This window comes from Chlamydomonas reinhardtii, chromosome 13 (genome assembly GCF_000002595.2).
Source record: "Chlamydomonas reinhardtii strain CC-503 cw92 mt+ chromosome 13, whole genome shotgun sequence".
Classification (NCBI taxonomy): Eukaryota; Viridiplantae; Chlorophyta; class Chlorophyceae; order Chlamydomonadales; family Chlamydomonadaceae; genus Chlamydomonas; species Chlamydomonas reinhardtii.
The window spans coordinates 631109-656844 of NC_057016.1; the positions used below are offsets into that span (position 1 = coordinate 631109).

General features: G+C 64.1%; 5 protein-coding genes across 5 annotated transcripts; 1 reads left to right on the forward strand and 4 right to left on the reverse strand.

Moving 5' to 3' along the window:
* Nucleotides 1–1048: 1048 nt before the first annotated feature.
* On the reverse strand, nucleotides 1049–7564 carry CHLRE_13g565900v5 (uncharacterized protein). The gene is made up of 9 exons (XM_043069274.1): nucleotides 7294–7564; nucleotides 6761–7040; nucleotides 6151–6561; nucleotides 5752–5929; nucleotides 5417–5610; nucleotides 5112–5276; nucleotides 4854–4943; nucleotides 3999–4668; nucleotides 1049–3851 (listed from the first exon to the last, which is right to left on the reverse strand). The coding sequence occupies exons 2-9, from the start codon at nucleotides 6962–6964 to the stop codon at nucleotides 1537–1539; spliced, it is 4227 nt and encodes a 1408-aa protein (XP_042917249.1). The 5' UTR covers nucleotides 6965–7040; nucleotides 7294–7564; the 3' UTR covers nucleotides 1049–1536.
* Nucleotides 7565–7994: 430 nt separating this feature from the next.
* CHLRE_13g565950v5 (uncharacterized protein) lies at nucleotides 7995–10847 on the forward strand. Its single transcript, XM_043069275.1, has 3 exons — nucleotides 7995–8252; nucleotides 8524–8681; nucleotides 8837–10847. The coding sequence occupies exons 1-3, from the start codon at nucleotides 8063–8065 to the stop codon at nucleotides 9173–9175; spliced, it is 687 nt and encodes a 228-aa protein (XP_042917250.1). The 5' UTR covers nucleotides 7995–8062; the 3' UTR covers nucleotides 9176–10847.
* Nucleotides 10848–11658: 811 nt separating this feature from the next.
* CHLRE_13g566000v5 (uncharacterized protein) lies at nucleotides 11659–21984 on the reverse strand. Its single transcript, XM_043069276.1, has 19 exons — nucleotides 21690–21984; nucleotides 21261–21312; nucleotides 20741–20838; nucleotides 20155–20235; nucleotides 19461–19622; nucleotides 18987–19073; nucleotides 18657–18733; nucleotides 18167–18263; nucleotides 16996–17071; nucleotides 16481–16566; nucleotides 15943–16071; nucleotides 15504–15564; nucleotides 14905–14985; nucleotides 14495–14577; nucleotides 14171–14273; nucleotides 13708–13847; nucleotides 13258–13320; nucleotides 12662–12764; nucleotides 11659–12392 (listed from the first exon to the last, which is right to left on the reverse strand). Exons 1-19 carry the CDS (start codon nucleotides 21849–21851, stop codon nucleotides 12220–12222), a joined length of 1914 nt encoding a protein of 637 aa, XP_042917251.1. The 5' UTR covers nucleotides 21852–21984; the 3' UTR covers nucleotides 11659–12219.
* Nucleotides 21985–22157: 173 nt separating this feature from the next.
* On the reverse strand, nucleotides 22158–23294 carry CHLRE_13g566050v5 (uncharacterized protein). Its single transcript, XM_001693637.2, has 2 exons — nucleotides 23121–23294; nucleotides 22158–22974 (listed from the first exon to the last, which is right to left on the reverse strand). Exons 1-2 carry the CDS (start codon nucleotides 23173–23175, stop codon nucleotides 22796–22798), a joined length of 234 nt encoding a protein of 77 aa, XP_001693689.1. The 5' UTR covers nucleotides 23176–23294; the 3' UTR covers nucleotides 22158–22795.
* Nucleotides 23295–23348: 54 nt separating this feature from the next.
* CHLRE_13g566100v5 (uncharacterized protein) lies at nucleotides 23349–25654 on the reverse strand. The gene is made up of 4 exons (XM_043069277.1): nucleotides 25507–25654; nucleotides 25336–25379; nucleotides 24837–24929; nucleotides 23349–24305 (listed from the first exon to the last, which is right to left on the reverse strand). The coding sequence occupies exons 1-4, from the start codon at nucleotides 25571–25573 to the stop codon at nucleotides 24240–24242; spliced, it is 270 nt and encodes an 89-aa protein (XP_042917252.1). The 5' UTR covers nucleotides 25574–25654; the 3' UTR covers nucleotides 23349–24239.
* Nucleotides 25655–25736: the final 82 nt, after the last annotated feature.

Sequence of the window (25736 nt, forward strand, 5' to 3'; positions counted from 1 at the left end):
ACCCTCGACGACGAGGGCCTCCCCTCGTGGCCTCGCCGGCCCAGCACCCTTAGCGCTGTGCCTGACAGCCCATAATGCACCCAAAGACAGTGCGCTGCAGCAGTCTTCCAGTGTTTCACATTGCATGGGCCCTGCGCTACCTGCCGCTAGACGCCTTGTACAAGGCGCGCGCTCCCCTGAAGAGGCCAATTCCCTTGCCCGTTGATGCGTCTTTCTGCCAGGGCTTGCGTCTTCGGGGAGCGGCAAGAATCGAGCCCCCATGCAGACCCTCAGGCGAGAAAGGTTGGGGGCTGCATCTCGCCAAGTACCCCTTGCTGGGGGGTTTGGGGACGCCGCTGGCGCGAACGCGGTTAGGGCCCTTCTCGCCAGCGGCGGCGGTCTACCCCTGGAAGAGCAAGCCCTGCTTCCTGCGCACCCCAGTTATGAGCTTGCACGGCTTGCTATCTAGCCCTGCACGCTGCAGCCTGCAGGCTAGATGAAGGGATACAAAGCATGCGAGGAGCCATGTGCAGTGGGCACTGATGCACCGCAGGCTGTGTTTTGTGCTGGCCCCATGTGGCGCTGGCTCGGGCAGAGGGTGCACTGATTGGGACTGGGGAGGACCCGCTATTGGCCTATCGTGCTTGCTCCTCGCGTCTCCTCGCGGCAACTTTCCTCGACATGTTGAGTGGCGGCAGTAGTGGCAGCCGTTTGCATGTTGCAACTGCCGTGTCTAGCCCATAATGCGTAAAGGAGTGGAGGGGTGGATGACTGGATGCGGCATGGGAGGGATGTAGCCGTGTAGAGGGAACCGGTAAGTTAGGACATTCCCCCTTAACAGCCGAGTCAGCAGGGCGCTGGAACGCATGTCCGCATGTAGCGTCGCACGTCCGCGAGTTGCCGCTTCCGCAGGTTAACAGCGCGCGTGTGTGGGGCCCTGCGGGGCTGGGGGCTGAACCGCTGCATCCATCACAAGCATGTCTCGCAGTGTCACGAAGGTGCGCCGTGTCGACACGTGCGGCTACACGGCAAACCGAGCGTGCGGACACTCCGTACGTACCAGGCACCGTTATTACGAGAGCTTTGTGGCACATTTCTCTGTGACAGATCCGTCGCTGCACTTGTCAAACCAGCCTACGTCTTCGCCCTGACGGCGGAGCATCAGCTGCAAACAGATGGGCCTGCGTTTCACACGGCGCATCTATGCATTTGGTTTGATAAGCTCAGCAATTACCTCAAGAGTACGTTACAGGAATACCTCACAGCACACCAACAGATTCCAATGCAGCCACCATGGCTGCCTGGTCTGGCGCCGATAGCACCTGTGTCTTCTCGCACGCGCCACTCGGGAAGGTCCATTAACAAAAGTCGGTGCCGTGTTCTAGACTGTAACTAGCAGAGCCAGGCCCCAAAGCTTGCTGCTCAAGGAGCCCAATATCAGTTCCTACACAAACCCATCCGTTGAGCCTCGTGTGTAGCCAGTCAGCCGCGTGCACTCAATTCAACCTCAGGTAGGGTCGCTACCTCTCTCAAGTCACAACCGTACCAGTCAATAGTCTATCCCTTCAATCTGCCAGCCGCCTTGCCCTTGACCTTGCCCAGCGTCGTGCCGCCGCCGAGCCCCTGCCCCACCAACCCATTGCGATCCCGCAGCAGCGGCCGCCCCTTCCGGCCCGCAACCTTGCTGACGCCGCCGTCTCGCACCTTGCGAAGTTGCTCCACCGCCGCCGGCTTGGGGCCCACCTTAGCGCCTTCCTGCGCTGGCAGCGGCTTGTGCTTGTTGGCCGCCTGGGCTTGCCGCTGGTTGCCATTCGCTGCCGCAGCTGGCGCCGCACCAAAAGCAGCACCGGCCGGCCGGCCCCCAGCAGGCGCAGCGGCATCGGCTGCGCTGCTGCCGGCAAGCGCAGCCAACTCGCGTTGACACCCAACCCGGGTCTTCTTGTGGACGCCAGGGCCGTCGTCGGCCCCGGCAGAGGCTTGCGTTCTGCGCGATTTGTTGCTGTGCTCAGCGGCGCGGACAGCGCCTGCTGCCCCTGTCCCGCCGCGCGCGCGTTTCGCGGCGCTTTTCACCACCTCCCGCGCACGCTCTGCAGCGGCTGCTTTGACGGCCTTGGCGTTGGCGGGCGACTCCTTCCTGTCACGCTGCTGCTGCTGTTGCTGCTGCTGCGCGGCCCGCACTGCTGCTGACGACTTGGCGTTGCCGACCGGTTTCTGAGGTTGGGGCTGGGCGCCAGCCTTGCCAGCGCCCTGCGCACCAGCGGCCTCGCCGGCCCGCGCGGCTGCAGCGGTCTGTGGCTGTGTGCTCGGGCCTGATGCTGCCACTGGTGCCATCGTACCGCTGGTCTTGCTGTGCCGAGTGAACAGCGGCCGCTGCAAGATGTTCGGCAGCAGCGTGCTTGCAAGTCGCCGCAGGAGGGTGCGATGCTTGCGGTTGGGGCTGACGCCGGGGTGCTTCGGGGCCTGCGCCGCCGGCACGGGCGATGGCCGCGATCGAGCGTTCGTGCCATTGCCTGCCGGTTTGGGCGCTGCCGCCGCAGCACCTCCTGACGAGGGTGCGGCCGGCTCTTTCGCCGTACCTGGTCGCCCCCGCCCAGAGTGCTGCGCCCCCCCTTGCTTGGAAGCTGCGGCTGCGTGCGCATGGGCGCCTGCAGCACGCGGCCCAGTATGCCCTTTTGCAGGGCTTTGCTGCACCGACTGCTGTTGCCCCTGCTCCTGCCTCTGTTGTAGCTGCTGCGGGCCCCGCCCCACGGCCGCGCCCGCCGCCGGTGATTTGGCGGCGACATGCGCCTTGTGTGCCGCGTTGGCTGGGCTGCCGCGCCCAGGGTGCTGATCCGCACGGAGCAGGTCCTCCTCCGTCACGCCCGAGGTCTTGAACAGCCCCTGCAGCTCCCGCAGGCCGCGCACGAGAACCTCCGTCCCCTGCACCGCGCCCCTGCTGCTGGTCGCGACGGCTGCCGGACGGCCCTTGGGGCCCTGCTGCTGCGTGCCCTGGCGGCCGGCTGGCGCCTTCGGCGCTTGCGTAACCGCCTGCACCTTGGCCGAGAAGCGCACCTGCTTCGCCGCCGACGGTGCTGCTGCTGGTGTTCCGGCACCGCGGGCCGCCTGCTCCTGCCTACCGCTTGGCTGCCGGCCTGACGGCCCAGCAGCGGCAGTGACCGCCGCTACCGCGCGGCCGGCGCCGCGCCGCTTGCCGCGGGGCGGCGGCGAGCTGGACGGCGAGCGTGAGGGCTCCGGCGACGAAGACGACGGTTGCCCGCGGTCCGAGCGCGTCGGTGACGACGAGCGCGACGGCGATGCAAGTGTGTCGGGTGAGGGAGACAGCGACGCCGAGGCGGACTGAGCGCGGGTCCGTGGCCGACCGCGCCTGCCTCCCGCAGCGGCGTGTGCCTCCGCTGCCGCCGCCTGGCGCCCGGAGCTCCGTGGCGGCGGCACCGACACGGCCTGCCTCCGCTGCGACTGCCGCCTCGTGGTCTTGGGCTCCTCCTCCTCCTCCTCCTCCTCCTCCAGCTCCTCCTCTTGCTCGCTGCTGTCCTGTTGCGCGTCGCTGTCCTCCTCTGGCTCTGAGTCACTGGGAGGGTTGGCGCGTGCGTTCCAGCCGCCAGCGCCTCGCCGCCCGCGTGGGGCTGAGACTGACGCTGGAGCCGGCCCCTTGCGCTGCGCCGCCGGGGCACTGGCTGGGCTTGTGCGCCGGTGCGGCGACGGCAGGCTACGCCGGCCCCGCGTCATTGCGAGCCCCGGATGGTCCGCCCGCTCCGACTCGCCCTCGCTGCCGCTCGAGCTGGGCTCGCTGCTGTCAACGCCATCGCTCTCATCAATGACGTTGCGTGCGCGCCCCGTCCGCTGCTGCGCTAGCGCCCAACGCCGCCCAAAGTCTGCGCATTGGTAGAGCGATGCGACAAGGTTCAGGCTGCAGGCCAATGTGTACTGGAGGAGTCCATGCTAGGCACCACTTACAAACCAGCGCCACAGCTGCCCAAACCACCCGGCCGCCCCCCGTCTTCCGGCACAGCAGCGCTCACCTCTCCGCGACGAGGCAGCCAGCTTCAGGTCAGCCTCCTCCGATGACGTGTCCTCCTCTTCCATCTCCGAGCTAGTACTGCTGCTAGGCTCCGCCTCCTCGTCATCCTCCTCTTCCTGCTCCTGCTCCTCCGCCTCCTCCTCGTCCTCACTGCTGCTCTCCGCCTTGCCCCTAGCCCGCCGCCGCGCTGACGGCGGCGGCGCCTGTCGCCCTCTTCCCCTGCCGCCTGCCCGCCCGGCCGCAACCACCTGCACCTCCTCGTCCTCCTCCTCCCCGCTCGACTCTGGCTCGGGCGCCGGAGGAGAATCCTCAACAGCGGCGCGAGCGCCCCGCCGGCCCTGGCCCCGGCGCCCCTTCTCCGGCTGCGGCTGCTCGTCCTCTGCCCGCGAGCCCTTTGCCTGCTTGCGCTGCTGCGCTGCATCGGGCTTGGCTGCGCGCTGGTCCGCCTCTACCTTTCTCCGCTTGGAAGGCGGCTCACCAGCAGCAGCAGTGGCCGCTCCTGAGGCTGCGGATACCGCAAAAGCGGAGGCTGGTTTGGCCGCCCTCCCACCGGCCTTCTTATCCGCCGAGTGCCCGGCCGCGCCGGCTGCCGCCGCCGCTGCGCTGTCAGCGGCTGCGCTAGGCGCAGCAGCTGCCGCAGGTGAGTGCTTGCTGTGTATGCTGAAGCCGAGCTGCAAACATATGAAAGAGCCGCAACAAAAAAATCATTTGGCGCTGTAAGTTATACTCTCGTCACTCTGCCCTGGTCGTCCACCGCGACCCTTTGCACATGGCCCTGTCGCAGCACAACTACAAATCCTTTTCCCGGACGATAGTATTTGCACTAGCTCCCAGCAAGCCGGCCCACAACGCCCACCTTTGACGCCATCTCCGCCCGGTACAGCTTGTGCAGCTGCTTCTTGAGGCGCTCCCGCTTGCGGACCTGGTCTGCCAGCGTGCGCAGCAGCTGCAGGCCGGGGCACATACACACATGTATGTCACAGGCGGCCCTTTTTCCTGCACACACAGCACCAGGTCGCGCCCACCCTGTGTTGCATGCTGCCCACAACCACGGCACTCGCGCTCCCAACCGCCCAACCACTCCAGCCGCCCACCAACCAAGTCGCCGCCTCACCTCGAACTCGTTGCGGACCTCCTGCAGCCGGTCGTACGCCTCGTCCTTGTCGATGCGGAGCCGGTTCCAGCCGCCGCGTGTGGAGTTCTTGGTCTCGGTGGCCTCAAAGGGCATGTCGCCCTGCTCGTCCACCTTGCCCGCGTCCCGCTCCCGGAAGCAGATGGCCTGCGGGGTGGTGTGTGCGCAGCGGGACCGAGTTGCGTGGGGCCAGGTTCAGGTGCCGAGCGGTCGCAACGCGGGTTTCAGTCTCAGGCAGGGCGGGTTGAGTCACGCCGCCGGGTGCGACGCTGAAGGACCGGGCCCACCTTCCATGGCTGCTCGAACCACAGGTACTGCAGCAGCGGCCCGCCCTCCTGTTTCCGGCGCTTGACCCAGTGGTTGTACAGGGCGCGCGGCAGGGCGGGCATCAACGGCTGCTGCTCCCGAAGCTCCGCCGCTGCCGTGTCGAAGGGCAGGATCCTCTCCGTCGCCGGCAGCTTGGGCACCTTTCCGGCTTTCACTGCACGACGTCCACGCCATTGCCTAAGTCAGTATCGTGTGTCACTAAATGTAGAGGCAGCCATTGCCAGCGACACAATATGTCATTTTCATGCTGCTGCCCACATCGCCGAATTGTGTTGCGAGTTGTTAGGCAGCTCACCTGTTTCCTGCCAGAGCTCCTTCCGCTGCTGCAGCGCATTGAAGTGCGCAAGCTCCAGCGCGCCAATGAGGCCCTCAAAAGTCCTCTCATCCAGTGCCGCCGCTGCAGCTGCGGCTGCTGCCGCCTTGGCTGCGGCCGCTCCCTTGGCACTTGAGCCACCCGCCCCGCCCCCAGCGCCCTGCGAAGAACATGGCGTGCGTCATTGTCAGCTTTCACCGCATCGCAGCCTCGGCGCTGTACAAAGCCTCAGGACCACGAAAGTGCGTTTTCATATCCTGCCCGCCCCGCACCCCTGACCCTCCCCGCGCTCCTGACGCGCTTCTCCCGCATCCCCAATCATCCCCCAGCCGACGCCAGCCCCGCCCCCTCGCCGCCCCCCCCCCCCCCGCGCGCACACACCTTGCGCATCTCCGCCAGCGCCTTCTCATCCTGCTCGTCCATGTCGTACTGCACCAGCGCCGGCTGCGCGCGCTGGTCCCGCACCACGTCCTGGTAGATGATGTAGGCGCTGGCGGCGTCCATGCTGATGCTACCCAGCGTGGTGAGCGAGGGCGACGTGCCCAGCAGGATGCCCACCAGCGGCACGCTGGGGCCCGCCTCCGCTACCCGCCGCGCGTCTGCCTGCGCCATGGCCCGCTCGTTGTGGTCGTAGTCTTCCACCTCTCGGCAGGACGGCACTGCGATGGGCACTGCCGCGGGCTCCGCCTCTGGCTGCAGCCCGTTGCGCGGCGTGGCGTGCCGCTTGCCCGGCGGGGACCGGGCGCTGGTGTCGATGAGCTGCTGGTGCTTCTTCAAGGATAACCGGTTCTTCTGTGGGGTGCGACGCAGGCAAGAGCGCGAGGGTGCTAGCCGGCGTGAGAAGGGCACGGCGGGGCAAAAGCGGCGATGGCACCTCGAGCCGTGAATGAGCGCCCATGAACCGACACTGCCTGGTGGACACAGCCCCACCGCTGAGATCCCCAGCCCCTACCCAGCAGCCCGAAGCCCCTGACGACACAGCCCAGCCCACCTTTCGCGCCCGGCTGCTATCCAGCCCGCTGAGCAGCGCGTGCTCACGCTCTCGCTCCTCCTCGCAGTTCCGCAGGTACTCCTCAAGCGCGGGCTCAACCTCCGGAGCGTCGTCGTCGTCCTCATCCCGTGGCCGGTTGAGGAATATGACTGGCAGCCGCTCATTATAATTCAGCGGCCGAGGCCGGATAGCTCTGGAGCTCATTTTACCAAGACTGGAATGAGCATCTACGCCTGTCCCGCCCAAGCCGAGCTGCGCAGCCGAGCAGGCCGCTCCAGCCCTGCATAGCCAGAATATTTATGAGGCGATGTCAGTCGAAAGCATTCGGCAGTTGGGTGTGCGCGCGAGGCGGGCTTTCGCAGCTCGACCAGAGACCAAGGTTTGCCCGTTTGAAGGCCAGCCAAGCTAATTGTTGATATCGTTTGGTTGAGGCAATAATGCGGGCATTGCCAAGGCAATCCCTGGCTCCGAGCACACGTTGGCGCCCTTCCCGTTGGTCCAGGGTTCAAACCAGCCCTGAATACCCTGCATACCTGAAGCTGAGCCCAATGCCTCTCCTATTGCTGGATGTGCCTCAGCTGGTAAAGCCTCAGCGGGCCAGGACGCCGCTCTCGCGCATCTTGTGCCCGAGTGCGTCGGCAGCGTATACCTAAGTCACCTTCAATGATAAGGTGCGTTTTTAGACAGAAACGCCTGCTCTTTTGCGATTCTACGCTGGTCAACAAGTTGGGGTCAACGCGGCGCGACGTTGCTGTAATTGAGGATACTTCGGTGATTTCTTGTAGTGCTGTGTGCTGTGATATTACTACACTATAACGTTGCAATAGAGGCCCACACTAGCGAAAGTCAGGCACCGGCACGCCGTACCGCCTCCGCTGCTGCTTGAGCGACGTTGTACTGGAGTTATGCTCATTGTGCAGGGGTATACACTCGTTGAGAGGTCCCGATACACGCTGTGCCCATGGGGACTGGCCGGCGTGCCTAGCGGGCTCTCGCACGCCGTGCGAGTGTGCGACGCTGCCAAGCGTGTCGCTGTTGCCCCTGGGGTACCCCTGAAGCATCCGTCATCCCAGCCGCTGAAGCCAGCTTCTGGATGCGCTCAAGCCACTGCACGTTCACATGTGCCTCGCGCTGAGAGCTTGCGGTGCAGCGGTTACTTGCGGTGGCCTCATTCGGGATTTGGCCGGGGCCTAAAAGCCCCGTTTTAGCTCGGAAATGTGTATACTATACTCCATCTGTTGATGGACTATGACATAATTCATTCGTTCTGACTGGGAAGACTGCTAGGACTGAAGAAGCGAAATGACGCTGAGCCTGGAGGCGTTTGATTGCGCTGTGTGCGCGAATCTTCTCCTGGACCCGGTGGTAGGTCCTTGTGGTCATGACTTCTGCAAGGAGTGCCTGGAGAGCTGGAGACAAGCAGCCTGCTCGAGGGGTCGCCGAGGAAACTCCTCCTGTCCGATTTGCCGCAAGCCGCTGCCAAATGAGCTGGGTACGTCAGCTAAAGTGTCAATCCATGTTCTCGGCAGCACGGAAAATCTTGTTTGCCTGTTAATGAACGGCACTTTCCGTCGATGGCCTTCGCATCTGCCGAGCGCTTTGGGACACGAGCCTGTAGCCTGCGAGCCAGCCTGAACGTCCGTCGGCGTGCCAGCTGCCCAAGTCATTCTGGGGATGTCCCCGTCAGCAAAACCCGTGTGGCCTGTCTGAGCCTATCAGCCAGGAATCCGTCCCCGAACATTTGCGTCGCTCACCCCCGACAGGCGTGTGCTTGCGGCTGCGAGAGACTATCCAGACCCTGTTCCCGGACAAGGTGAAGGAGAGGCGTGCGGAGGTGGAGGAGCGGCGGGCTGCAGCAGCGGTCGCTGCTACCGCTCCCGCGGCTACCTCAACCATCCGGCGCCAGGCTTCGGGCGCACCGGTGAGTCTTCCTGCCCTCGACCCGGCTGCAGCTATGCCTCCCACTCTGTCGTCGTTGACATGGGTCAGGCTGTTGCTGGCAATCCACGCCCGTCACCGGTGGCGCTGCCCGCTCACCGTCTCTCGTTCCTGCCACGCTGCTTGCCGACGCTGCAGGGCGTCCACCGCAGCAACATTCCCTGGAGCGGCAGCAGCAGCTTTGGCGCCGGCCCCAGCGCCAGCGCCGGCGCCAGCACGCCCTTGGGCGCACCCTTCGGCCTGGCCTGGTACAACGGGGCCATGCCCGCGGCGGGCGGCCTGGCGGCGGCAACGCAGGCGGCCGTGACCGCGGCCGCCGCGGCTGCAGCCCACACGCACGCGGCGCCCGCGCCCGCGCCGGCGGTGGACACGTGGACCTACAGCGGCGCCCTGTGCTTCTCGCTGGGCTGGCATGACCCCAATGAGAACCGCGGCCGGCGCTCCTGGGGCCGCCGCCGCCGCGCAGTGGCCGTGTAGCAGCACAGCCAGTAGCGACAGGAGCAGGCGGCGCACGGGAGGCAGCCCCGGCTCAGCCGGGCACACACACCCAGGGCCACTGGAGGTCGGCCAGCTGTTGGTGTGGCACTCGTCGGCCAGGTTGCGGCATGTGCGGCGCACCGGCGTTTGCTTGTGTGCGCGCAGCGCACGCAGGAAGCCCGCATGCATGGCAGGCGAGTGTCGAAGGCCACTACTGAGCGGCTTACTGGCCTTCGGGGGCTCTGGGTGTGTGCAACGAGCATGCTATCTTCGTGATGGAGTAATTCATCATAGACTGAAGGGCATGATGTGGAGGAAGCAGCGCGTGTATCTTCATATAATCATCTACCGATTCGACAGCTAAGGCAGGTGTACACCCAAGCTCGGGGCTTGAGTCGGACGCGGCACAGCAGCCGCCGCGGTGCAGGGTCGGAGTCGGCTGCAGTGGCGCTGCCTTCGTGATCCACATGACTCGGACGCGGAGGTCGTTAGTGCGACTGCGGGTGTGGTCGACGAGCGATTGCGTGCAGGTGGCTGCTGTGCCGTTATGCCTGTCTAGCCCCGTGCTTTGTGCAATGCCCTTACGCACTTGTTGAGTGCGCGAGAAAGAGGACGCATGGCGGCCTGCTGGCATTCGGGCGCTTGCTGTAGAGATGTAGTTGTAGCGTGTGTAGCAGGACTTGCAGTCGGTCCAGGAGACCAGAGGTTGCAAAGGTCCAGGCATAGGTACCTGCAGTCGCCACGTACGCAATAGGCACGGTGTGAGGGTTGGGGCGAGTTCTGTTACGATGTCACGGGCGCTTCGGCTGTCTGCGGCATGCTGCTAATTGCATGGCAGGGCCGGGCGCTGCTCCGCGTTTCTCGACGCTGTGGAATTGCGTGCGTGGACGTGCTACTGGATACGATCTGGGTGGCCCGATGTGTTCGTATGGCTTCTGGGGGCCTGCAAGTCGTTTGCTGCCAGCTCCGGTGATGTAGAATATGTAGATTAGATGTAGATTATGTGTGTGCGGTTGTGCACACTTAAGACGTAGATGCAATGTGCTGGCAGGGGCTGCTGCGTCGTGCTCAGGCTGCGGCCGAGGAGTCTGTGCAGGAGCCGCAAAGCAGCAACGACTGCTCGGCTATGAAATAGCCCTGGGGCCCGCTGCACAGACTCCAGCGTAGGCTGAGCAAGGCGAGGCGAGGCCCTGCGGGCGAGGCCACGCCAAGATTGATGATGGGCGGGTGCACGTTGTTTGAATGCGCGCCCCGGCGCCGTGATAGCGAGATGCTGCATAGCCTGGATGCCGAGCAAGTGGGTGGATGGTCCGTGAGCACGCCTGACTGATGCCAGTGCGCCGGACCCACCAGCTCGGCTGACTTGTGAACCTGGCAGGTATGCGAATGCTTTTGGGGGTCGGGGCGCGCCGGATGGATGTGTCACCTTGCTGTGTATGCTGTGGGAAAGTGGCAAGGCGGTCGCAAGCAAGCACGCACGACGTGTGCGGCCTGAAGTGGTGAAGGTGTTACGCGTCAGCTCCATGATAAATGCCTGCGCGTAAACTGCACCCGGTGGTGCACAGTGCTGCTTTTGTAGCCGCCTTGACTTTGCAAGGCAGGGGCAACCTACACAAGAAGCTTTTTGCTTGACGACTTCAGGGCCAGTCAAGATGTGTAAGCTCGGTGCCCTTACCTGACAGATTCGTGGTCACGTGCACCTCAGTGTTTGTCTCGCGGGGTCTCCCTGCCTACTGTCATGCAACAGCCCGCCAGCGCGGCCACGCACCGCAGGCTCCTCCGAACACCAGACGACATCTGATGGGACAGGGTAAGGGGCCGGGGACAGGTAGCTAGGCTCGTGAGGCGGAGCTCCCGCAGTCCCGCTCCTAGCAAGGCGCGAGGTGGGCTGAGCCAGCGTAAGCCCACACCACATCAAGAGGCAAGTCAAGAGGCAGAAGAGGCCGAAGGTCTCCCGTCCAGCGTAGGCTAAGGCAGTTGCGTCAAACCACAATGGTGCGGGTGGTAAGGCCGTGGCGAGGTAGCCACACGCCAGACTGCGCCGCTGCCGCCGCACACCTGGGCGCAGCGCCAGCTGGGGCGTCAGCACCGGGCAACGGGTCACGCACGCACCCACGCACGCACGCACCCACGCACGGGGCACGAACTACTGGCGCCCCATCCCGAGTAAGCTAGCAAAACGGCGTCGTGGCTACGGAGGTAGATGACTCTTTCGCTATGGCAAAGCCTCGCGCCTCCGCCCGCGCGCAACGCCCAATGCGCTCAGAAAGGCCACTGGGCAGTTGGCACAAGGCCGAAGCCCATTCCCCCTAGTGGCCTGCCCTCCACCTAATACACAGGCGGTGTTGCGGGCACTCGATGGGGGCTCTGGGTCGGGTCGGTCGCAGTGATGCGGCCATGCGGGGTGTCTGGGCGAGCCATGCTGGATGGGCCGCTTGGGGGTCGACACAGGGAGCCAGGGGACACGTGGGGGCGGGGTCTGTCACCACTGCTGTCACATGCCCCAGTTGCGTCGTCTTCTGGGGGCAGCTGGGTCTGCTGGGATGCTTGCCTGCGGCCGCAGGGTGGCTATCCGACCCCGATGGTCGGGCTGCCTAGCCCAGGTCTCTCTCCCACACTCCGCGCCAGCCGCTCGCCGTGCCTGCCTCTACCGCTTTCAATCCCCGCCAATCTGCGGCTTACACCATGGGCACACAACCAAAAACCGTACCATCGCGATCCGCACCCTGCCCTCTGCCCACACGCCAGCCACTCTGACCTGTCAGCTATCACTGCTTCCTCAGGCCCTGCCTTGGGCCCTGCCGGCAGTAACCGCTGCCGCGCTGCGGCAACTGCCGCCACACGCGCTGCGCCACAACTGCAGCACAATGCCGCGTCCCGTCCGCAAAATTCCCCAGATCGCCAAATCCGTCAAAAGTCGCGCTACCCATTCTGCCCCCCAACCTTCCAATACGCCCCCCCGCATACTTGTGACTTGATCACTCCGTCCTCCATGAACGGCTGGCTACCCCTCCCGCCAAAACAAGGCCCCCACAACCGCCGCTTTACGACAGGCCCACAATCTTGCCGGTGGCGGGGTCGATGTCGATGTCGTAGAAGCAGGGCCGCGTGGGCAGTCCCGGCATGGTCATCATGCTACCGACCAGCGGGAACAGGAAGCCGGCGCCCACGGAGGCACGGACGTCGCGGATGGGCAGGATGAAGCCGCTGGGCGCGCCTGTGTGCACACGGACAGGGAGAGGGGAGATCGGGAGGGGGTTACGTTTATGATTGATGGGGAGGGGGTTACATTTATGATTAATGGGGAGGGGGAGGGGAGGAGTTTGGGGTGATTTGGTTTAGGTTGGGTGTGTTAGAGCGCGTTAGGTGGCTGCAAGGTGTGTGCATCCTCCTTCCCTCCTCCTTCCCCTCCTCCTCCTCATACTTCAACTTGCTCCTCCCCCGCCCATGCTTGTGCCCCTGCCCGCCTCCCCCAGGCTCCCTCACCCTTCTTAGCGGCGTCGTGGCTGAAGCTGTACTGCGTCTTGGCCATGCAGATGGGCAGCTTGTCGAAACCCATGCGCGTGTACTTCTCAATCTGAGCCTCAGCCTGCAGCGGGTGCGGGGTTGAGGGAAGGGGGCTTGCAACAACCATGGCACAGAGAGGTGTAGCGAGGTAGACAGCAGGCGTAGGGGCGTGGGAAGGGGAATGGGTTGGGCTGGGGCTGGGGCTTGGGCGGGGCGATGGGTGGGGATTGCCTGGGTTGGCGAGGTTAGGGCAGTGGGAATAGGGTGGTGAGGCACGGTGGTGAGGTGGGTGCGGGCGGCAGGCGGCAAGTGGCATCCAGCGGCTGGGGGCAAAGTCTGCAGACCGAGGTCAGTGGCTGTGGACAGTGGGAACTAAGTGTGGGGCTTGCGCACAGCCCCCCGCCGCCTTGGCTTGGTTTGGTTTAGTCTGGGCTGGCATTTACAGCCCCCCCTGCCCCCGCCCACCTGCTCTCCTCCCTCAAAACACCCACCCACCCACCCACCCACCCGGACCCACCCACCCACCCACCCACCCACCCACCCACCCACCCACCCACCCACCCACCCACACCCACCTCGGGCAGGTACTCCACACCCGCGGCGTGGTACATCTCCCGCGCAATGGTCTCAATCTTCTCCTGCGGGTGGTGGGATTGTTGGAAAGTACGGTGACAGGGTGGGGAGGGGCGAGGCACAGACAGGCTAGCAAGCAGGTGGGCTCGAAGGCAAGCGGGGAAAAGGAAGGCCGACAGCGCAGCGCAGGGCAGGGCAGGGCAGGGCGGGGCAGGCGCACGCGGGCGGGCACGCCATATCCAACCCTACGCGCCCCAGCCCCCCCCCGCGCTTTTGCATTGGCCGCTCCGTTGTCAAGCATAGGCCACGCTCTCCTCCTCGCTCTATTGCATTCTGTTCGGTTTAGTTTGGGCTGGTATCTACACCCCCCCCCCACCCCGTGTGTAACCGATGACAGCCTCCCCCGCACCCTCCGCCCTTCCCCCAACCCCCAACCCCCAGCCCCCACAGACCTTGATGGAGATGTTGACGTCGTACAGGAACTTGAAGTCGGGCTTGGGTCCGGCCGTGGCCGCCACCACCGCCTCCGCCAGGTCGACTGCGCCGGCGCCACCCAGCCCGTGGTGCGCGCAGATGACGGCGGCGGAGGCGCCTGAGCGAGGGGGTTGGGTGGGCGGGGGAGTGGGGGTTACATTCATGATAGGGTGTGTGAGGTGGGCGGCGAGGTGAAAGGAGGTGAAGGCGGGAGGTGGGACATGAGTGGCGCCCTTCGTCCCTATACGGCTACACGCTGCCGCGGTGCTTCCCTGGCCCGCTGCGTTTCCGGTGTTAGGCTGCCTTGGCTGCCCCCCCCCCCCCGGCCCATTTGGGCTCGTTGCGCATCTCAGCTCATTTGGGTTTGCCTACCCTTCCCTCCCCACCCCGCCCGGCCCCTGCCCCGCCCCGCCCCTACACACACACGCCACGCCCTCTCACCCGCCTCCATGGCCGCCGCCCGCACCGCCTCCAGCTCGGCGTCGGTGTCGGAGGCGAAGCGGTTGACGGCCACAACCACCGGCGTGCCGTACTTGAGCGCGTTCTGTAACGGTCACGTTGGGGTTTGCGGTTACGGCTACGCTATGGGACATACCGTAGTTGCCTGCCAAACAGTTGCATGCCGTACCACAAGAATGAACTGCGGCAATTTCGGACAAGCGGATAAACCACGCGTGCGCACAAACCCACCCTTGCCCCCCCCCCACAAACACACACGCTCCATCTTTCACCCACCCACCCACCCACACGCAGCCACGCACCCACCTGGACGTGTCGGGCCAGGTTGCAGCAGCCCGCGGTGACCAGCGCCACGTTCTCGGTGGTGTAGTCGTGGTGCAGGGGAGTGCCTGGCGGGTGGGTGTGTGTGCGTGGGTGTGTGGGTGGGCGGGTGGGTGGGTGGGGGTTAGGGGCTGTGGTGGGGCATATGCAAGACGGGTTGCAATGCCTCCCGCTCAAAATCCTGAGGAGCTTCCCCCACCACCCCATTCGCCCATGCCTCCACGCCGTGCCTCCACCACAGCCCATACACACACACACCCATACCCACACACCCCCACACACATATGCGGCTGCAGTTTCTCCTTGCAGCGCGCCTGGTTCCTTATCGGATTGGTTCAAAGTTAACCCCACCTCACACACACACACACGCGCGCGCTCCCCCCGCCCCTGCTCACCCGCCACCACGGGCGGTCCGCCGCCGTGCATCTTGAGTGCGCGCACCGTGGCGACCAGGACCACACAGTCGGGCGTCAGGCCTGACAGGGGCGGGAGGTGGGGTTGCAAGGATGTTTGGAAAAGCGGTACAGGATGCACTGAGGAGGTGGGGTGGGGGTTACATGCATGATTAGGTGAGGGAATGGTAGATCGCAGGCAGTCTTGGGGGTGGAAGTAAGTGTACAAGTTGTTACAACCACCCCAAGAGGGTCGTGCAGGCGTCAGCCGAGGCAACAGGCACACGCCCGGCACACGGCCCAAGCCACCCCCATAACTGTAACCCACACACCCACGATACATGGCCCCCAGGTCCCCCTGTGCCCCACGCCGCTCAGCGTGTCTTCGACACATAGACACGCACACGTGCAGTACACAAACACGCACACTTTCCCCGACCCCTCCTTGAGGCCCCTCACCCGCCCCGCCCCGCCCCGCCCCGCCCCGCCCCGCCCCGCCCCGCCCCGCCCCGCCCACTCTGCATTGGGTTCGGTTACGTTAGGGCTGGCATCTACAACCGCCCCTCCCCCACCCCCCCTCCCACTCGCGCGCTCTCTCTCACCCGAGGCGCGGCACTTGATGTTCATGAACTTCTCCATTCCAATGTCCGCACCGAAGCCCGCCTGTGTGTGTGCAAACGTGCGTTGTGTGTGAGTATGTGTGTTGACAATATAAGACCCCGGCAGCCCAAGCAACCCGCCCCCTACACACACAACTTGCAAGCCCCACACAGCCCCGCCCAGGCGCCCAACCCCCCCCCCCCTGCTTCCCCTCCCCCATCCCTCATTGCTCCAGTCGCCCTCCCATTGCGCCCTTGGCATGTTTGCGGGCACAGGGGAAGCAACAGCTCCTTCCCCCCTCTCCCCCTCCCTCCCCCTCCCTCCCCCTCCTTCCACCCCTCCCCCCCTCTCCCCCTCCTTCCACCCCTCCCTCCCCCTCCTTCCCCCTCCTTCCCCCTCCTTCCCCCTCCCCCTCCCCCATCATTTCCCTCCCCCCCTCACCTCTGTCACCACGAAGCCGTCCTCGCCCACCAGCTTGAGCCCGATCTGGTCCGCCACCACAGAGCTGTTGCCGTGCGCGATGTTGGCGAAGGGGCCGGCGTGCACCAACACCGGCGTCTGCTCCAGCGTCTGTGGGGAAGGGGGGGTACATTCATGATCGGGGGGGGAGGGTCAGGGAGGGAGATCAGGAGTTGTATCAGCCCACACTGAACCAAACCAAGCCGCATAAGTAGGAGAGGGAGGGGCAGGTGCGAGGTGAGGTGGAGGAGCGGTGGTTGACACGGGGCAGCAGCACACTGCTGTGGGTTGACAGGTGCTGACCTACTGACGGACTGGAGTGCCCTGCCCTCGCGCCTGACCCCACCCTCGCCCCCGCCTTCCGCTTGGGCCTCATACTCACACCCACACGCGCGCACACCCACCCCAACCCCACTTTCAACGCCTCCCCTTCTCATTGGACCAAATCCACACGCCCGCACACACGCCCGCACCCCCACCCGCTCCCCGCGCCCCACACCCGCCCCGCCCTCCGCCCCACCTGCATGAGGGTGGGCTCGATGGCGTCGCGCATCAGTACCGTCAGCGCGCCGCCCACACCCAGGTCGTCGGCAGTCACCGGGCGGCCTGAGGAAAGGGGGGATTACATTCATGACTAGTTAAGGGTGAGGGGGGTTGCAAAGATTGGTACAGAGGAGTGTAGCGAAACAGGCAGCAGGGGCGGCAAGGACGTGGGAGAGAAACAGGGGGACATCAGCAAGAGGAGGAGTGCAGACTGCAATCGTGGTACGGCGTGTGTGTGCTGGCTGCAAACATCCGGCATCTTGCGCGTGCGCCTGCGCCCCCCCTCCTGGGCCCCTCCCTCCACTCCCGGCCCCCTCCGTGCACTCCCGCGCCTCCTCCCTCCGCTCCCGCAACCCTCCCGTCTCCCCAACCCAAGTCGCCCTGCCCCGTTCCGGCGTTCTTGGGTTTTGAGCCCACCACGCCCCCCCTCTCAAACACATACATACGCACGCACACACACACACACATGCGGCCTCTGCCTCTGCCCCTCACCCTGGGTGTCGTTGCCAATGACCATGCGGCCCAGGCGCTCGCGCATGTCAGACAGGTCCGTGGCCAGCGCCAGAACCTGTGTACGGCATGCGTGTGCGTGCGTGCGTGTGTGTGTGTGTGTGTGACAAAACGAAACGAAGCGTGTGTGTGTGTATATGTTCAGTCCTGCCATGCTCGGCGCCGTCCCAATGGGACACGCAACCGCTGAGTCAGTTGTTTCCATGCGCCCTCTGGAACTGTGTGCGGCGTGTATGTACGAAGAGAGAGAGAGAGTGTGTGTGTGTGTATGCATGGGCGTGTGTTTCGAAGCCCCCCTCCAGCTTCCGGCGTGCCGGTCCATGCGCCCCCACGTGCGCCCCATGGCCGCGCCCCTACGCACGCACACACGACAGCTCCTCCCACCCACCATGTCGCCACCGTTCCCCCCTGCGCCTTCCTAGCCACACAAACGTGCCACACAGGACCCCAGACACGCACGTGACGCACACACACACACACACACACACACACACAGACACACACACACACACACACACACATGTGGCATACACGCACGTGACCCGGCCCCCCCTTCTTACAGAATCATGAATGTAACCCCCCCCGGGGGTTTTACGTTTTTACTTTGGCTCTCACTACTACTCGCATTGCACGTTTGCTTGTATGTCTGTGCCGCCTGTTTGCCGTTTGAGTCCGCCACGCCTTACTGCCGCTCGCCCATTTCCTGTGTGTGCTTCCCCCTGCGCGCGCGGCTCTGGCGTGGCTTGCATTGCTGAGCGATTAGGTGAGTTCGCGGGGTCCCGGTTTCGCGCCGCAGCAGCTAAGCTAGCCACCTCGACGCATGCACTCAGCTTCTTTACCAACGAGCCTTGCTTATCACCACTACTACTCCAGACTACTTGCTTTCAATAGGAACTTAGTATTTTAGCGTTAGCCACCACGGAAACACGGGGGAGCCAGCAGCCTGCCGCTGGCGAAACAACGGTATGGAATGCGTCGCGTGTGCCCGCTGTACCTCTGGACGTCGGCACTTCACTTCATATTTGATACACACCATCCCATGGATGGCTACCCCCCCAACCCCTGCCCCCACCCCCCGCCCCCACCCCCCGCCCCCACCCTGCCCCAACCACCCCCCCCCCGCCCCCACCAACCCGCCACCCCCCGCCCTCACCGCCATGATCTCCGACGACACGGTGATGTCGAAGCCGGTGTCACGGGTCTGGCCGCGCTCCTCGCCGCCCTTGCCCACCGTGATGGCGCGCAGGAAGCTGGAAGGAGCGCAGGTGCGACAGGGGAATTACATTCATGACTAGTTAAGAAGTGAAGGCGTAGCCAGGTACAGTAGCATAGTAGACGCGACAGGGGGAGAGGGGAAAATTTGTGTGTGTAGAGGCAGGAAAGGAAAAGAGGAGGGAGGGGTCACATTCATGAGGGGAGGGTCTTGGTAGGAAGTTGTGTGTGCGTGTGCGCGCCTGCGTGCGAGGTTGTGCAGCCAGACGGGCGGGGCGCCATCGGGCCCGGTTGGGTTTGAGGACGCCACCTGGGGACACACACCGGCTCCACGCGGCTCCCGTCTTAGCCAACCTCCCAAACCACCCAACCACCCAACCGCCTTCACCAACCGCCTTCACCAACCGCCACACACGCACGCACGCACGCACCGGTCGTTGGTGTCCATCACGCGGCGCCACGTGATGGAGGCGGGGTCGATGTCCAGACGCGCGAAGTCGCGGCGCTCCTGTGCGGGGTCGGTTGGAGAAAAGAGTGTTTGTGTTTATTTCTTTGTGCATGCGTGGTGACTGGCGAGGGGGAACCGCCTACCCCGCATCCTTCAACCCGCTCAAAACACACGCTCTCCGCAACCCCCCTCCAAGATAAACATTTAGGCCAAACCCCCTCCGCGCTCTGTCGGCTGGTTCTGGTTCTTGCTTTCTTTGGGATCGGAATAAACTACTACACACACACGCGCACACGCTCGCCCACACACCCACCTCGGGCGTGAGCTCCTGGGGGTCTGTCTTGGTGATGCCCAGCTTGGCCAGCCGCCGCAGCATGACAGCCGCGAACTTGCGCTTACCCTGCGTGCGTGTGTTAACGAGCACAAGGAATAATAAGCGCACAGACTGTGTATGCGACGCAGCAACGCGACAGATGTTACCCTGTGCTGGGTATTGTGTGTGTGTGTGTGTGTGTGTTTTTGGCTAATCAGGTGGCTGGCAAGTTTGAGGACCAGGTGGCCAACGCCGCGGGTGAGGTTCTGCCGCCACGGCCCCCGCTTGCATGTACGCCAGCCCTTCCCTGCTCCCGATGTAACACCTCACTGACTCTCGTCCGAAACCACGAATCAGCCGCCCGCAAACCGCCCGCTTGTTTACAACACTGCTCAGCGCCTCGCAGGTGTGCGCCTCCCCTCCTCCCCTCCCCCGCTTTCCCCACAAGCCCCCCTCCCCCCCCCCAGCTCCCACCTGCTTGTCGGCGGGGCACAGCCTGTTGAACAGCGCCTCGTCGGTCTGGGTGCGCTCGTGGAACATGCGCACGTCGATGGCGGCGGCCAGCAGGTTGTTGGCGGCGGTGATGGCGTGGATGTCGCCAGTCAGGTGCAGGTTCATCTCCTCCATGGGGATCACCTGTGGAGCGTGGGGGTTACATCGTGGGGTTACATTCATGATTAATTCAGAAGTGAAGGCGTAGTGAAGCGTGGGGGTTACATTCATGATTGCGTGGGGGGTGGAGGGGGTGGGGCAATGATGGTTGGAAAAGCGGTACAGGATGCACTGGAGACTGCGTGGAGTGGAGGGGAGGTCATGTGCCCGAGCCCAACCAGGTAGGTCTGAAATGTCAAGGAAATGTCAGAGGCGAACCGTAGGAGCAGATAGGAACAGGTGAGCAGGGAGTCAACAACGAGTCGACAGGAGCACCGCCACCATCACACGCACATGCCATCAACCATACGCCACAGCACCAACAGCACTCGGCTGTAGCGGCACCCCGCCTCCGCCCAACCTCCCGCCCAACAGCAACCCCCCCCCCGGCTCTCCTCCTCGCTCTATTGCATTGGGTTTGGTTTAGTTTGGGCTGGTATCTACAACCCCCCCCCCCCCCCCGCCCCCCCCCCGCCCCCCGCCGCCCCCAACCCCCCGCCACCCCCCGCCGCCGCACCTGGCTGTAGCCGCCGCCCGCGGCGCCGCCCTTGATACCGAAGGTGGGGCCCTGGCTGGGCTGGCGCACACACGTCAGCACCTGCGCGTGTGTGTGTCGGGAGTGGGAGTGAGGGGTGTGGGCGGGGTTTACATTCATGATTAGTCAAGGAAGTGGTTGACGGGGGCGGGTAGAGGCGGTCATTGTCATTGTCATTGTTGAAGTGGGGACGGATGGAGATGGCCAGGGTGGTTGTGGTGGTGGTGGTGGTGTGATGGTTGGAAGCTCGTGTCGGGGTCGTGGCGCGGCGCAGCAGCAATGGCAAGGACCGGAGCAGGCGGGCTGCTCAGCTGTTGGGGAGGGCCGGCCATGCACGTCCGCTCCGCCCGCCCAAACTACTCAACTACGCACCCGACTCAATACTAAATAACGCCCCCACAAGCCCCGCAAGGCCCACTAGCGCCGCCATTCTTCCTCCCTCTCATGTTTGTCCTGCCCCACACTCCGGTACACACGTCTCCCGCCCGACACTACAAACATGTCACTATGTCCTCCACACGAACCAAGCATGCAAACGTGTCAAACACACACACGCCCCCACACCCACCTTCTTCTTGAGGTAGGCCCCCAGCGCCTGGCACAGGCCAATGGTGGTGGTGGACTTGCCCTCACCCAGGGGCGTGGGCGTGATGCCGGCAACAACCACTGCACGGACACATACAGAGGCGGGGCGGGGTTGTGGTGGAGTGTTGCGGAGTGAAGTCAGGTACACGGGGGCCGTGTGACCGGCCAGGTGGTGGGGGGGGCTTCGTCAGGGGGCAGACGAGGCAAGATGAGGCAGGTGGCAAGACACGGAGGTGGAACGGCTGAGACGGTCGCTGCGGACAGGGCTGGCACGTGCGTTCCGCTGTGAGGATTCGTGCCATTTTGACGCACACACACGGTCTCTCTCCCAACGCCTCCGGGCCCCAGAACGCGGCCCCCGCTGTGCCCCAAGCCCCCAACCCAACTTTGCCAAGCCGCCCTGGCCCCGGCCCAAGGTAGCTGCCACTGCCATTGACTGCTTCGCGGCTTCGGCCCATCACGGCCGTCACGCACTCCGTGACTGCCGCCTTCTCAGTTCTCACCGTATTTGCCATCGGGCTTGCCAGCCAGGCGCTCGCGCACGTTGAGCTTGACCTGCGTTTTGACGAGACAGCAAGTTCAGTTGTAGCTAGGTCGAGAGAGACAGCGCATACGATGCGGGATGCCAAGCTGTTAGCTAACATCGCGCAGCGCGATGGCACGTTCTTGCCAGGGTGGGTAAGCAGCCTGGCGGGGAAGGCGAGGTCTGTCGGCGACGCGACGGGCTGCCGCGACTAAAGGACGCTGCGCCCAAATCATACGCCCGACCCTACGCTAGTCGTGGTTTGGCGTTTTCCCCATACTAGCGCGGCCTTTAATACATCGAGCCCGTCGACAACACACGAGCCGACGCGGCGCCGATCGTGGGTGTGCAAGCACGCGTGCCTGCCCCGATGTGCCAAGCGCGATTTGCATGTATGTCACCCATTTACCTTGGCCTTGTGGATGCCGTAGAGGTCATACTCGGTGGGCAGAAGGCCCACCGCGTCGGCAATTTTGGAGATGTGGACCGGCTCAACGCTCTGAGCGATCTCAATGTCCGATGGCACCGGCACCTTGACCGGCAGAAGTGGCTTCACGTCAGCGCCCGTCATTTTCGCGGCTCGCTAGACTCGGACCCGGCAAAACCTCAGAAAGTGAAAGTCGCGCGCGCTGGCTCGCGCTGACTACTGATGTGTTGGACGCGAGTGATAAACAGAATGCAAGTAATCCGTGGAGTCGCTGGGGCTGAATTGGCTGCAGCCTGCGATCGCGAACCGAGGGTGCACTCTACCACGCATGCATGCGCCTGCTCCGCGGTTACGGCGCTGACTGTGCACTGCGCTTTTCATACCGGTACGCCGTCTAAGTTCACTCGTGATACTTCGACACAAGAGCGTCATGCAACCATGAGCAGCACGCATATTCGTAGCTTACATGTCCCGCTGCCAACCGCCAGCACGCCACCGGGCCATGCAGCCGCTCCTCAATTAGCCTCCGTTCAACATACCAGACAACCCATCACCAACATTCTGGTGACCAGGTATAGTCACGCACCCGAGAGCGTACCCAGACAAGCCCGCAAACGCAAATGCAGCTCGTTCGCCAAACCGCACAGCCGACCAGTACAAACGTGAACTTTTCTCAAGCTCCGATGTCCAGTCAGTCACAAGGCGTCTGCCTATCGACCGTACACCAGCATCTCATGCCCCTGGAACCTCCGCTGGGGCCTACGGCTCCACCGCATCACAGCAGTGCATGCCCGCACTGCTGACGGATTGCGTGGGGCCCATCCGCCGCGCCACAGGCTTCCGCTCCGCCTTCCGCGCGCCTCCTCCTCACAGCGGACAGCAGTCATGCGCCTCTATGGCACGCCAAGGCTGCGGAACGCCTGGATACTGCGTTAATGTCAAGTGTCAAAAGCTCTTTAGCCCACCGTGTGGGCGGTCAAGTCCCCCAGCACGCTGCCACGCTCCGCCCCGTAAGCGTAGCACGAGCGCCCAGACGTAGTCCCTAGAAACCCCGAGCCCCGAATCAGCCCATGCGCTCGTCCACACGCTTAGTTCCCAGTGGCGATGGGCTCCAGCGCCTCTATCGTCTGAATGCTGTTCCCGCGGATGACCACCATCCCAATGTCGACCTTCAGCTTCTCATCCACCGTCGCGTCCAGCACCAGGTTCATGAACTGGTCGAATCCTCGGAGCGTCCCCGACACATGGCGGTTCGCGTTCAGCGTAACTGCGGGAGATGAGGGCAGAACCGGTCAAGCTTTGAAAGCCAGCACCATATCATGTTTGCGCAGGGCATTCCTCATGTCAGCAGGTGCAGCTATTGTTCGCTTCTGCCACTCGCGAGCTGGCCATGGTGCGAGCCGCCCCACTCACTGCTGAGCTTCTTGTCCATGAAGCGTTTGAGCTCAGGAGGGGCAATCTTCGGCATTGTTCCTAAGTGCTAACAACGAGGAACGCTTGGTTGAGGGGCAAGATCGCGAGGTTTAGAAGTCCGCCGTTGACAAGCTCCTGATGACTGGAACTGGTCTAATGCACTCGTGTGTTTAATGAGTAACAGGTAGGGAATCAGGCTTGCAAGAAAGGCGGGAGACACGTACCCATGCCGAATCCCCGCACCCTTACCGGCTTCCCCGCCCTTGACTTGCAGCGTCAATGACACGCCTGCTCATCCTTGCAGAAGTCTACCTTGGCCAGCCACCCTTCCTCGGTAAATACATTAATGATTTCCAGATGCACGCCGCGCCAACCGGCCAACGCACCGTGCACTGAACCGCCACAAAAGCACACGTCCCTCGCACTACCTGGGGGAGTATGCCCCCATGCCACGGGACGCCCTGCAATCAGTTGGCAACCTTACCTCCTGCGTGGTTTGGTGCGTTCGAATGGAATGCTCCGACTATCCTGTGCTTCACATTTCTGCTCTCACTCTCACGGCCTCATCAAATAATTGTCAGGCATGCATCGAACCCAGCACTCTTGCCCTCCATCTGCTGGCGTGCCGCTGCTTTCCTCTCAGACAGCACTCCGCACTCCGCACACTGCCCCTTCGCGCCATTGCCACCCTTGCGCACACTGCACACACCAGTACCACGGGCTAAGTCATATCAACCCTTGTGATGCAGCACCACACCAGCACGAAAGCGTAGTGCAGCCTCCCCGGTGCAGCCCGTCTCCGGTCATCCGGTCCGGCAGTGCCTCACCACACGCCGCCGCACCGTCATGCGCGCGTCACTACACAGCCGCCGGCCGTCCTTGCAATGCCACGTTATAACATAATCAACCCCTGTCCCAGCAACACACAGCCTGTGCCCAAGCTTCCGCCACGCTCCCAGCAACTCTTAAGTAGCAACTCGGTCGAACACATCAGCACCGCTGCGCTCTCCACTTCTCCCTCGCACACCCCTCGTGCACAACTACCGTAATTCTGATATTACGACGGCTCTCGGATACAGGTATCCTAGTTACGCCGCAAAGCTCCCCAGCTTTCACGCCTCAGCTACTGGCCGCCGCTTTCGCCTGCTGCGACTGCTGCTGCTGCTGCGCCCGTGCCTCATCCACCTGCAGAGGGCCCCGGCAGGTGACATCGCACCAATAAGGCAAGGCGGCGACACCGAATGAGGCGCATCAAGCGGCGCGCCCCAACGCCAGCCGCCCTGGCTGAGGCAGCGGTAGCCACCCACCTCCCCTTATCAGGCCATCACCCAGAGCTCCACCGTAACCCCCGCCCACCCCACCCCACCCCCCCAAACAGCGCCGCCCACACGGCGCCCACAAGCGCATACACGCTTCAGCCCCGCAGCCCCACAGCCCCGCAGCCCCACAGCCCCACAGCCCCGCAGCCCCACAGCCCCACAGCCCCACAGCCCCGCAGCCCCACAGCTCCGCAGCCCCACAGCCCCACAGCCCCGCAGCCCCACAGCCCCACAGCCCCACAGCCCCGCAGCCCCACAGCCCCGCAGCCCCACAGCCCCGCAGCCCCACAGCCCCGCAGCCCCACAGCCCCGCAGCCCCGCAGCCCCGCAGCCCCGCAGCCCCGCAGCCCCACAGCCCCACAGCCCCGCAGCCGCCCGCCCGCCCGCCCGCCCCCACCTTGCGGATGATGGGCTCCTTGGTGGCGGTCATCTGCATGGCCACGTCCATGAGGCCCAGGCCCAGCGCCGGCCAGGCTATGAGCGTGGAGATCTGGGGAGGGAGGGGGGGGGCAGCAGGGGACGGAATGGAGAGGGGGGGTGGAGGAGGGGTGAGGGGGGAAGGAAGGGGTGGGGAGGAGGGTGTGTGGACCGGGAGGACCGAGGGGAGGGCAGCGGGTGGAGGGTTTGAATACAGCGGCAGTGGAGGTGTGTCAACGGCGTGGTGGCGGGGTTGGCGGGGCTAGGCGGAGCGCAGCAGGCTGCTGTCGCCAGTGTACGGCGTATGACAGCCACAAGCCTTCCAGCGCTCCGGTACGGCGCATCGGCCTCTCCCCCTGCAAGCCGCAACCTATCTCCCTACTCCCTAACCAGGCAATCCGGCGCCAGCCTGCAGCAGTCCCAGTTCGTGTGCCCCAGCAAAGCTTAACACGCAAAGCAGCAATGCTACCCGCTCTCACCCGCCAAGGCCACAGCTGTCGCTTGTTGAAGTAGTATCTTGACGCTGCGAGGTTGTGCGTAAATGTGCAGAAACGTGCGAGTGCGTCAGAATGTCTCGAGGATGGTGCCAACACAGCGGGCCACGTCTTGGGTGGGTTATGCCGCTTAGTGCGATGAAGCAAGTTGCTTACCTAGGGTCGCTGCAGCACCTACGCCCAGCTTCACATCGCGCTCCCAGGTTGGCCACGCTTCAACCATAGTGCACAGTCGATGCTTTGCAAGGCTAGGGTAATTGGATGGATTCAGAAACCAGAGCGAAAGCGAAATAGGTGATTAAACTTGTTAGCTGTTTAAGCAGGCGCCTAGAAAGCTAGGCTTGGCTCATTGCATGCACTTGAATCGTCACAACGGAAGGGAAAGC